The sequence below is a fragment of the Typopeltis vanoorti genome, chromosome 9 (genome assembly GCF_054136105.1).
Source record: "Typopeltis vanoorti isolate ZY-2024b chromosome 9, IOZ_Tvanoo_1.0, whole genome shotgun sequence".
Lineage (NCBI taxonomy): Eukaryota > Metazoa > Arthropoda > Arachnida > Uropygi > Thelyphonidae > Typopeltis > Typopeltis vanoorti.
In genome coordinates, this window is record NC_143557.1 from 104,933,650 (window position 1) to 104,946,609 (window position 12,960).

The 12,960-nt window shown below is 37.4% G+C and overlaps 1 protein-coding gene across 1 annotated transcript in view; it reads right to left on the reverse strand.

Annotated features, from left to right (window-relative positions):
* Positions 1-10,947: 10,947 nt before the first annotated feature.
* Positions 10,948-12,960, reverse strand: part of mus101 (mutagen-sensitive 101) — a 57,905-nt gene continuing 55,892 nt past the window's right edge. Inside the window, 1 exon segment of the mRNA XM_090397694.1 lies at positions 10,948-12,960. Coding sequence (XP_090253820.1) covers positions 11,137-12,960 — 1,824 coding nt within the window. The 3' untranslated portion in view covers positions 10,948-11,136.

Sequence of the window (12,960 nt, forward strand, 5' to 3'; positions counted from 1 at the left end):
TATATATATATATAGGGTATACAGTGAGAATTGTTCTTCATACATGTGCCCTTGTACTCGGGACTGTGCCTATGTGCTTATGTAACTCATACATTTTTATTGTTGATCATTTTGTTACTCATGTTAAATTTGAATTTTATACTGATGATGCCTCTGATAATGACCAAGAATTCTATGAAATCAAAGAAATTTCACATAAGTCCTTTGTTGTTTATTATTTCCTTAATTAGGTCTACTTATACCCTTATTCTTCACAGTATTTACATGTTTCTGTAGAAGAAAAATCTGTAAACTTTGACATGAGATTAGAAAAGTTATTTTACGGAATCAGTTTCAAAGTTCTTTGCTTACCAGTTGGGATTGCAATCCGAGTCTTTCCAATTAACACGAGTGAACTTGTATTTAAATTTAACGGTTATTGTTACATGGGCACGGCCATGAAGTCAAAACGCTCTTCGTGGAAGATTCCAACTATCAACAATAGCTATCATATCATATCACATCTCTTGAATCATTAACAGACAAAGCACTCAGAACTGACTCAGGCAACCAATTCCATTCATTCAATACTTTCCAAGCGAAAAATCTAATCCTCATAACCGTTCTAACCACACACACAACTTCTAGGGATGAATTGTTCTCTTGGTTAGTGAGGGAAGAAGTGTTCTTTCCTCACTGACTAAGTGCTAAATGTTTCGATCATATACCCCCCCCCTTTATTTTGGCTTATCAATCACTTTTGCAATCCACTAACCTGCCATCTATCCTCATAGGAAGCATTGCACAGCCAACTGACCACTCATCATCTTGGTCGCTTGTCTATGAATCCTCTCAATCGCTTTCTCATCCCCAACACCCCCCAATCTGACCACTAAGCATAGTAACCCAGATGAAGTCGTATCAAGGCCATATAAAGAAGAATGATATTAAACTATGCCCTCTAAACTTCAACACTCCTACTACTACTGCCACCCCGAAATCTCTGGCTTCATCAGTTTCCTGTAGTACAGTACCCTCAATGAGCTACACAACTTGTAATCTTTTGTATTCCAAAATGTAAAACTTTACACTTTTCCACATTAAACTGACATCCATTATGATGAAAAGCCAAACGGCTATATTTTCTGGCGAAGTTAATTAAATTAAGGGGATAAAAATCCTTGATTATTTTACAGCCAGTATGCGAAACTCTAAGATCGAAAACTACGATCATGCCGAAGAACTATCGGCGAATCCAAGCGTAAGTGACCACTTGGTAGTACAACACCAAGGAAACTCGAAGCAAAGATGGAGCAAGCTCCCTCACTATCCTCGATATTTTCTCTTATTGTGAAAACACAGCTCCTAGGAGATGTAATACTGCTTTACATTATGAGAGGTCACTACCCAGACTGGTTTCAACCTTTTTTTGAGGTCTCATCAGTGAGTAGTTAGACCTAGATGATATCAAAGTTTAAGTGAAAAGAACTTACATACCTTCACTATACGAATGCCAGAGTGGTGTGCCCATATATATTATATTATAATTAAGATGAAAAGCCAAACGGCTATATTTTCTGGCAAAGTTAATTATATTAAGGGGGTAAAAATCCTTTATAGCAAGGATAGTGAGGGAGCTTGCTCCAACTTTGCTTCGAGTTACCTTGGTGTTGTACTACCAAGTGATCACTTACGCTTGGATTCGCCGATAGTTCTTTGGCATGAAACTCGTAGATCGTAGTTTTCGATCTTAGAGTATCGCATACTGGTTGTAAAATAATTTTATTCCCTTAATTTAATTAACTTCGCCAGAAAATATAGCCGTTTGGATTTTCATCTGAATTATAATATAATATACAATATATATGGGCACACCACTCTGGCATTCGTATAGTGAAGGTAAGTTCTTTTCACTTAAACTTTGATATCATCTAGGTCTAACTACTCACTGCTGAGACCTCAAAAAAAGGTTGAAACCAGTCTGGGTAGTGACCTCTCCTCATAATGTAAAGCAGTATTACATCTCCTAGGAGCTGTGTTTTCACATTATGAGAAAATATCAAGGATAGTGAGGGAGCTTGCTCCAACTTTGCTTCGAGTTTCCTTGGTGTTGTACTACCAAGTGGTCACTTACGCTTGGATTCGCCGATAGTTCTTCGGCATGAAACTCGTAGATCGTAGTTTTCTAGATCTCGTAGATCTCGAGTTTCGTATACTGGCTGTAAAATAATCAAGGATTTTTATCCCCTTAATTTGACATCCATTATGTTTTGTCCATACTGTCAGCCTATTTAAATCATCCTGCAAATTTTCTCTATTACTCTACCCAAGTTTGAATCATCAGCAAACAACTGAACATTTCCCATATCATTGATGTACAAATTAAACAGCAATGACCCAAGCACAAAGCCCTGTAGCATACTGCTACCTGTCTTCTGCTCATCCATACACGATGGTGTCCAAAATGCATTTTTACCTGTATATGAAAAATTTTTCATGAATACAGCCAAATGTGAACATAAATTTATTTGCCAGCATACTAATAAATTATGTTACCCAAAAATGTGTTATAAATTTCGTACAAATTAAATTGCAATACGTTTTGGCAAAATTTACAAATTTTCTAATGATGTAGCTAATGAATTAATGTACAGTGCATACAGAAAATTATACGGACATTTCAGTATGCCGAACTGCGATGCAGCTGTCAACAACGTGCTATGTTTAGCACCAAGTGATTCAAGAGTTCTTGAAGCAAACTTGCCCACTCATCCTTCAGAGCAAGGATGAGTGGGCCTTTTCTGGAGGGAAATTTCGAGCAACAAAGTGTCTCCCCATTGCATCCAAACGTGTTCTAGGGTTGAGTGGTAGCATGCTGACTACTCGATTCGATTAATATCCTCCGTCGCTTAGCGCAGTTGTTTGCCTTTTATCCTGTTGAGTGCTACCACGTGATCCCTTTGCATGCAATTAGAAAATTTGAAAGTGTATCTGCTTTCTACTCGAAATCGTGTTATACAAACTGCCACAATCTGCTTCGTCTGAATTTATAGTTGTAATATTGATATAGTGCTCAATGGACACCAGTGTACTTTTTGGTATCTGTTCATCAGCCACCCATTTAGCTATATTACTAGTTTCATACCCATCCCCCATTTGTTGCAGGTTGCAAAACAGGGTTTCATGTAGTATCCTGTCAAAAAAAAAAAAAAACGCCTTGCAATATCATCGTGTAGCCATTGCCTTTACCCATCACAATTGTCACTCTAATATAAAAAGTTAAGATTCCTAAAGTATGACTGACCATTTGCAAACCCATGTTGCCCCTAAGAGTGTCATATTCTTATCCAATCATTCCTAAATTTAGTTTCTGACCAATTTTCCGTGTACTTGTACCACCACTGAGATACTGATTGATGAATAATTTCCTACCATAGACTTAGATCTTGTTATGCAAAGGAATTATTTTTCCCTCCTCTCACTCTCTTGGGACATTGCCAGAGTTTATACTTACACAGCCTAGTCAAAGACATTGCCTGTTCCCCTGCACATTCTCTTAAAAGGAGCACCGATACCCAATCCAACCCCATAGCTGTATTTGCCATCAGATTCTGCAATATCTAAGAGCCTCCAATTGATCCTCTTCTCACATCAGTCCCTGCCACCTCTGCAATAACAATATTTTCACTTGGATGATATACCTTTGCAAAACAGTTTTGTCTGCCTCTGTTACTTCTCCTCCATCTGCATTCATTAAAGTTATCCCTCATAGTCATTCTTCCTCCACCTGCCACATAAAAAAAAAAAAACTCTTTGGGATTTCCTTTGGCCTCAGCTAACTTCAAATAATCTGATTTTGCCTTCCTTTCCATGCTGGTAACCTTTCTCCTAATATTGCCTTCACGTTATCTTCGTTTGCAGCTTATGCTTAATGATACTACTCATCCAACTAACTCCTAACCGATTTACTCTCCTCACTTTAGGTATACAGAATGATACTGCTTCCTCCAGATACCCCTTGAGCATCTCCCATGCACTGTGAATAGCCTTCCCTTGTAGACATTTATGCTATGGTACTGCTTCAAGCTGCCTTCTAAATGTGTCATAATCATCTGCCTTGTAGTTCCACATCATATCCCTTCTTAAATGAAATTTCCACGTTTTTCTACCTCCAAAGTCAAGACTGCATGATCACTTTCCCCAGTTGGAGGCAATGTGCTACCTAGGTTATGGACAAGTCTTCTGATCCTATAACAAAATTCAACACTGTCGTACCCTGAGTTCCCTCTGTCACTTTGTTTCAAGTAATTCTCTTAGTAAGTTTATAAATTCCATTTCCTTCCTGCCATGTGATCTTTCCTCCTCCTAATCTGTCACCAAGGTTAAAACCCCCATAATAATTACTTGACTTACACTCATTGTACTAATCTGATGATGCACATTTTCCACATCATCCCTGGCACCGCCCCCCCCCCTCTCTCAGCCTATAACAGCAGCTAATTTTATATTGTCCTATTGGTCTCAATCTCACACCATATTGACTCAAAAGAACTGCCATCTGTCCAACTGACTCCCTCGTCTTGGCTGCAATTCATCTGCTATAATCAGATGAGTACCACACCCCAGTCCTGTCTACTCTATCCTCCCAGCCAGCCTGGTTAGCATATCCGTTCTCCAGCCAAAAGGCTGCGGGTTCGAATCCGGCCATGGGTATGAATGTTTGTGATTGTCTGTGAAAGTGGTGGACACACCATGTTGACTCAAAAGAACTGCCATCTGTTCAACTGACTCCCTCTTCTTGGCTGCAATTCATCTACTATAATCAGATGAGTACACACACCCCAGTCCTGTCTACTCTATCCTCCCAGCCAGCCTAGTTGGCCGAGTGGTTAGCATATCCGCTCTCCAGCCAAAAGGCTGCGGGTTCGAATCCGGCCATGGGTATGAATGTTTGTGATTGCCTGTGAAAGTGGTGGACAGTAGATGGCGTTGGTGTAAATGATGCGGTTGGTGGATGAGTTTGAGTAGTGGAGAAAGAGTACAGTAAAGTAGGTGCCCCTCCCTCGATGAGTCTTGGACTATCTGGGGGTGTCAAATAATAATAATACTAAATCCATCACATTCTATTCCACTAAACTATGCCATATACACCCAACACATTGGGTGTATATCCCTGAATGGAACGAGCAGCTCTACAAGAAATTTATGGAGAGCAGTGATCTTGAAATCACAGATCTCCTCCACAACTTGGATGCAGCAAGACAACAACGCTGGATCGAAACAGTTGAGGGACTGGACCTCAGGCACTCTAGTAGGAAGGCCTGGAGTGTATTACGGAAGCTAGGCAGCGCTACAACGACTGCTAAAAAGACAGATGTCACACCAAACCAAGTTGCTAACCACATTACTAGAATTTCGAGATGCCAACATGATAAAAACCATACAATTAAAGTTAAAAGAGAAGACAGAGACCTGAAGGCAAAACTAGAAGACGAATCAGAATATGCAAGACCCTTAAGCGATGAGGAAATCAACAATGCACTAGCTGATACAAATACGGGTAAGGCCCTGGGGTTTGACGGAGTTAACCCGGAATTTCTTATTCATGCTGGCAAAAATACCAAAAAATGGCTCGCCTGTTTCTTCTCGGAAATAATGAACACTAGTGTTGCCAAAGGAATTTAAGAAAGCTAAGATCATAGCCCTTCCCAAACCCGGAAAATCAACTGAACCCACAAAACTATCATCCAATTGCACTACTAATAAATTACTGGAAAGACGTACTTGTACAACTGCATAAGCAACACCATCCTCGAACACGTTCCGATAAAACAGGCAGGCTTTAGGCACAATCGCAGCTGTTGTGAACAGGTTGTGAACACGCTGACATCATACATTGAAGCGAGCTTTCAACAAAATCTAAAAACTTCTGTACTTTTCCTTGATATAACTGTTGCATACGACACCATCTGGAGAGAGAGAGGACATGCTGTATAAACTAATGAAAGTACTACCATGCTGAAGAACAATACAGCTTGTTAATAATATGCTCAGCAATTGTCCTTGGAGAAAATATCAGTAATCAGAAGAAACTCAACAACAGCCTACCACAAGACTCAGTACTGGCCCCTCTCTTATTTAACCTATACATAGCTGACCTGCCAGATACAGCATCTAGAAAATTCTGCTATTCGGCTGACAAAGCGTTAGCCACCAGAAATAGAGAGAACTAAGACGGACGGAGGATACTCTCACAAATGATCTTGCTGCTATGCATAACTACTTTAAAAAAATGGAGACTGCAACCAAGCCAAAGTAAAACTGAAGTGTCAACATTCCATCTCAGCAATAAACTGGCATATGATGAGCTGAACATCCGATTTGGAAACTCAGTTCTACACCATAACAAATATCCTAAATATCTAGGAGTTACATTTGATTGCACCTTATCATATAAGAAACATGCTGAAAACACAGCTGGAAAAATTAGAACCAGAAACATCATCATCCAGAAATTATGTGGCACTTCTTGGGGTGCAGCAGCAACTACATTAAGAACATCCACACTTGGATTGGTTTTTTTGGTGGCAGAGTACTGTGCTCCTGTTTGGCTCAACAGCTGCCATACCAAACTAATTGACCGCCAGCTTGACACCACAATGCGACTTATCACTGGAACCATAAAAACAACTCCTATTTACTGGGCTCCCAATGCTGAGTAACATAATACCACCAAACCTATGAAGACATGATGCTCTACTATGTGAATATAATAAAATACTCAGAAACACTGAATTGCCTATACACAATGACACACTAGAGCTACAGCTCAACAGACTGAAATCAAGAAAGCCCCCTCTGTATGAAGCTAAACACCTGAGAACGACCAACTACAACACCAAAGGACAATGAAAGCGAATGGGGAGCATAAATACCAATGCTCAACTCCCAACTTGGTTTCATCGTTTCAACATCCCAGGTATGGAATTGAGCCGAAAGACTTGGACAACACTGAACAGGATTCACACCGGATATGGAAGATGTGCAAGCTCTCTCTACAAGTGGGGAAAAATTCCCTCGTCGGAATGTGGACTGCACGCACCCGAATCAATCAATCCACCATCTCTACTGAGTGCAGTCTTCGTGCATACACAGGCCAAAGAAATGACTTCCTAGAGGTGACACCACCTATTATAGACTGGATCAGACAACTTGATCTTAATCTATAAGTGTTTTTTTTGTTGAAAGCATAAGCGTCTTTGTTTTATTCTAATTGTTTGTCACTTACTTTCTATATATTTATTTTGACTTATGTACCTTTATAACTGCATGTAGATTGCCATACGCTAAATAAAATAAATGGTATTAAAGATAAGGATACCCTGCTGGTATTATTATTTATTATTATTATTATTAACATGACACCTCCAGGGAGTCCCAAGACTCATCAAGGGAGGCCACTTACTCCACAACTCTGTCTCCACCTCAATCCTCCAACTACAATGAACCGCAACTACTTTCATCATCCACACCAACGTCATCTACTGCCGATCACCACCACTAGTATTTTCACAGACAACCACATACATCCATGCCTATGGCGGGATTCAAACCCACAACGTTTTGGCTGGAGAACGGATACGCTAACTACTCGGCCAGCCAAGCCGGCTGGCTGAGTGGTTAGCGTATCATTCTTCATCTCTGACTTTTGGAACAGTTCTCCCCTCTTATGTATTTTTTCAGCGTGTAATCTATAGGTTTTCAAATCTAATAATGCAAACAAGTCTCTTCACCTTCCCAATACTCTCCCCAGCTTCTGCTCATTGACACTACACACAAGAAATCATGCTGCGATTTAATGGATGGAAACAATGGATAATTAAAGATTATAATTAATTATTACAATATTTGTTTTTGTCACAATAGGTGGCTTCATTAAGTATGATCAGTGAAAAAATAATAATCAAAAAATCTGCTTTTGTTGCAACATTTTTGGGGGGGGGGGGGGCACAGTCATGTGAGAAGTGCATGCTTGCAAGCAATATAACCCAATGAGGCAAACAAAAGAATCTACTCCTGAAGGTTTGGTGTAACCTGTATGAGCAATGGTAGATGAACTTGACCAATTAACTAATTGAATAATAACAACAGAATAACTTAAGTGAAAATTTTAATTAATCATAAAATTTTTCACTAATACCAAAAGAATTCTCGGTATGAATTTTAAATTAAATGGACGAGAGACAACTGGAAGATTCAACAGTGAAATGTGAGCTACAAGCAAATGATATAGAATGGCATGGTCTAAAATACATGATAGTCCTAATAGCATAATTTTAAAACAAGAAATATATTGTTATATCTTAATAATAATAATAATAAATTTAAAAAAAAAAAAAAAGAACATTGTAGGACATATGAAGAAAAACTGTTTCACATAACAGGAACAATTTCAGTCTGGTTGGTAAAGAAAATCTTCATGACTTCCTTTGTAAACTATTTACAAAAGAAAGAGAACTATTTTTTTGTGAAGGACCTTAATCTTTTTCCCAAAGGATTCAATCTTTGGTATAGACGACATGTTTTGCAAGTCCAGACTGTTCCATCTCATGGAATTTAATATAATTGTGGTATTCATTACAATGAACAGCCACAGATCTACCAATTTGGATAAAGTATGATTATCCACAACAATGGCAAGGAATTTGATAAGCACCATACTAGGCTAATACTGGATGTTTTACCTTTGCTGACCTTGAAAAGGCAGAAATCTTGTTAACAGAGCAAAAGGACAAATGAAGGCCCAACAGCTCAAAATAATTTGGCTATTCCTTTTGGTAATGTGATGGACCACTTCTTCAGAGGAAGATGAAGCAAACAGCCAGGAAGGTGGTCTTAATATAATTTTATTTTTCTTGTGATAGCAATGCTTCTGTAGAGTACAAAGAGTGAGCCTAATCAACATGTGAAAAAGCATGAATTCGATTGCAAAACAGCATTATTGGGTTTCTTTCTAAAAATGGAGATGTGTAGGCTATGATATTGCTGATGAAGAATTCAATACAATAATTGCTTTTGACTTCAAGAGTGAAATGAATGCAGTGGCAAACTTTATTAATCATGGTAATAAAATCTTGTATTCTAAAAGCAACATTGCCAAACTGCAAAAATTTCATTGAAGGAATGGAAGAGATGTCTAGCAGCCTTTGTTCCAAACACTCCAAAATAGTTTGTAAAGGTTGGAGAAAGAGGACTACTTATGGCTCTAATCTGCTAGTGAAGCTCATTCTGACAAGTGGCTTGAGTGAATGCAAACAATATCTGCAGAAAATATTTATGAAATAGTATTTCCTCTATTTATCTCATATTTAGTTCATAAATATTTATGAAATAAATGTGTGAAATCAAAATATTTATACAGGGGAACATCCAAACTGATTAAGAGATTAGAGCAAAGACAAAGTTCTGAGATTTCTTGTTTGAACTGTTTTGAATGAGGATGAAGATTTTCTTGTGAATGCAGATAGTAATTTAGAAAGGTGTTTTGTAATTTTATAGCAAGGTGAGCCAGTGCAGTCAACAAGAGAACAGTAGAATATTTGCTTTATGGACTTAAAAAAAAAAGTCCATATAATCTAAGAGGGTAAGATTTTAGTCTTCTTTTGGTTTCTTCATCACAGGAAGAGACACTACTAATGAATGTGTTCAACTTTATGTAACTAGATGTACGATCATTAGAAATGAGGATGATACATAGTGTAGTCACATAGAATTAAGATACGTTTTCCATAATATTCTTTTTGGTTTTGAACTATTGTGCTTTTCCCTCATTAGCTTTACTAACAATAAAACTAGTACTCCTCCTGAGAGAGAGAGAGAGTAAAGCCTTAATAATTTCGGGATAAGATAAGCTAGAAGACAGCTTGGACTTAATAAGGATTTATGCCACTTGTAATGAAGACAGTTAGCCATGTCTAAAAGAATATCACACAGCTCTATCTAGAGTCAGACAAAAAAAAAAGGAACAAATTTAGAAGTGGTAGCAAAATCCAGACTTTCACATAAGATTTATTTTTTCTGTAGAGTAAGGTCAACCTGAAATATTAAGCAATGTTTTATCTTGTACCATAACACTTCAAAAAGAACACTGGCGACAATTAAACAGGTAAGCCATGGATGGGCCCTTTTGCTCCAATCCTTACAAACTATTTCATGAATTGTTTTGAACAAACGTTAGTAGACAACATATCCCCTTAGCATTCCTTGTGGTACAGCTATGTGGATGACATTGAGTTTGCCTTTTGGAACTTCAAGATTTTATTAGCAAAATCGACAAAGATCACCATCACATTCTATTCATGCTTGAAGTAGAAAAAGATCATATTTGAGAGAAATAGTATTATAAACTTAGCCACTAACTGAAAGTCAAAAGATTGCTGTTTCTCAATTTCTGGAAGCAAGATACAACTGAATTTATTTAAATTGGAGGCGTAGGGGAGGTTTAAAGTAGACTCTAGGAAGAGCCTTTCTGTCTTATATTTGTCTTTCTATGGTAATAGTAGGAATCATTTGCATGGGCTGCTATAAGAGCAGCCATAATGAATCCAGTACTGGATGTAATTTCTATGTTCATCTGCTTTGATAATATCTGTTCGTTTAGGCTGATCAGAGAATGTTAATGTGCTTGCATAGGATTCCAAGTTCCAAATTCATATATAATTAGGCTCAAGAATGAAGATCATATCAGAGAAAAGATAGAAAGCATCACCATAGTTTAAAACATTTTTTGGTCCAGATTACTTTTAAATTCAGTAAAAACTAAACAGTAACATTTAAAAAAAATTGAGAAAAATTACGTGGTAATATAAATAAATGCAATTTTTATCTTAATCATCTATCTTTCATATTCCACTGCAAATACAAAGCAACCGACACATGTTTAAGTTCAGCCTTGGGGAGAATGGCAGTGGTAAAGATATACAATCATTTCTCCCAATCATAAATAAAACATAGCTATATATAATATATACATTTTTAAATATTTCATACCATGCTATACATTCCTAGAAAGTACATACATTCTAGTTGTATGTATACCAACACAAAGTTTCATTGACCAACAATAAAACTATATAAACCTGTTATTAAATAATCCATTTATATTTGACGATGCCGTTTCTTTTCAGTTTTGGCACTAGATTCACCATGTCCTCTCTTTTTTGAATTTTGTACTAATTCATTTACTTGTGGTATGAAATATTTTTCCTTGGGAGGGGGCGGGTCCTCCACCAAGAAAAAAGCTAAGTATTCTGCTTTCAAACAACAAACACCTGCTTCTAGCAAAGATGGTAAATCTATTTTTGTTAAAGCAGTTTTTTTGGAAAGTTCAAAAAATGCATGTGTAATACCTTGATAGTCCAGTAATGAATTAAGGGATATAATTTCTGCACCACCGCTTTCTAAAATTCTGCCATATGTAGATGCCTTCTGTTTCTCAGCAAAAATGATAACCTTCCAGTGATGGAAAGCACCCATCTCATCTGTATTTTTTTGAAGTTTTATCCTCCACCTGCATGGGCAAAGAGCTACTTGAACAAGTTTCTGTGGAAACTTGTCTAACATTTGATGAGTAAGTTTGCTTCCCCACTCATATTCTTCCTCTGCCACAAATCTACATTTCTGAGATGAAATATCTAGATAAGATTTATGAAGAACCCATTTACCTGCTGCAACACTGGCCAAGAACTTTTCATTTTTCAATGGCTGACCTAAAATAAGATGTGTTGCTGATTCATCAAAAATCTTTTTATCAGATACTTCTCCACCTAGTTGTTCAATAATAGTTGTGCATTCCACTTTTTCTTCTTCTGATAATCCAGAAAGCATGAACTTTTTAAGCGATTTATAATCTGTACAGGAATCAACACTATCATCTGAATCCTCATGAATGTCTTCTATAAAATCATTAGATTTGAAATGGTTTGTGATAACTTGATTATTTTCTTGACTGTTAATGTTGGAACACTTTTCTTCTGATTTTAGTGATGCACACTGCTCAACTGGAGTATATTCTGTTGATTCAACTATCTTAGCTGAATATTTACAATTTTCTTCCTGTTTTTTAACTGTTGCTACTTTTTCATTTTCCTTAAATCCATTATTTAGAGGATATCTACAAGAATCTTCCTTCTCAATGAGGGTCTGAGTATCTTGTGTGTCTGGCTGATTTTGAGCAAGGTGCTCTGACAATCTTTCCCTTTCACTTCTACCAGTTGGATCATCCCATGAAATTGGCACACTCTGAGATGCTTCTGGTGGAGCACTTTCTAGATGGCGAGATGATTCGACTATTGTAACTGCTGGTTCAGGTGGAATTGGCTGTGGTAACTGTGAGGATGATGCATCTTTTATGGATGAACAATCTACAACTATTCTATTCTGAGCCTGACTCCTTTTCAATGCTGTAATTCCCTTCTCAGGTGTACTTGAACCAGAATTTGAACTATTCAGACGACGACTCTGTCTTTTTCCAACTTTAGCACACTTTGCAGTTGTAGAAATAAAATCTTCTAATTGTCTACTAACATCATTATTAATTCTATTAAAAGGGATACTTGATTTTTCTTCTTCCAAGGGGCTTAATTTACATCCACTGCTATTTTCAGAATATTCAGGCTTTCCCTCTTTTAAAGCAGAAAGCTTGACTTTTGATATCTGACCAGAAAGTGACATCCGAGGGTTATAATGATGAGGAAACTGTGCCTCATCAACCCAGGTTCTGCTATCTCTACAAGCATATACCCATTCAGGTGAAACGATTTTTTTCCCCTGTTCTCTAGCACTCCTAAATTCTTTGGAGATATCATTGACTCTTCCTTGAAATACAAAATGAGTCACTTCTGTACTGTAGCTCCAGCAACAATTTCCACCAAGAGACTCAACTATTTCATTCAATTCACCTTGTTTACTGCTCAGTTTTTT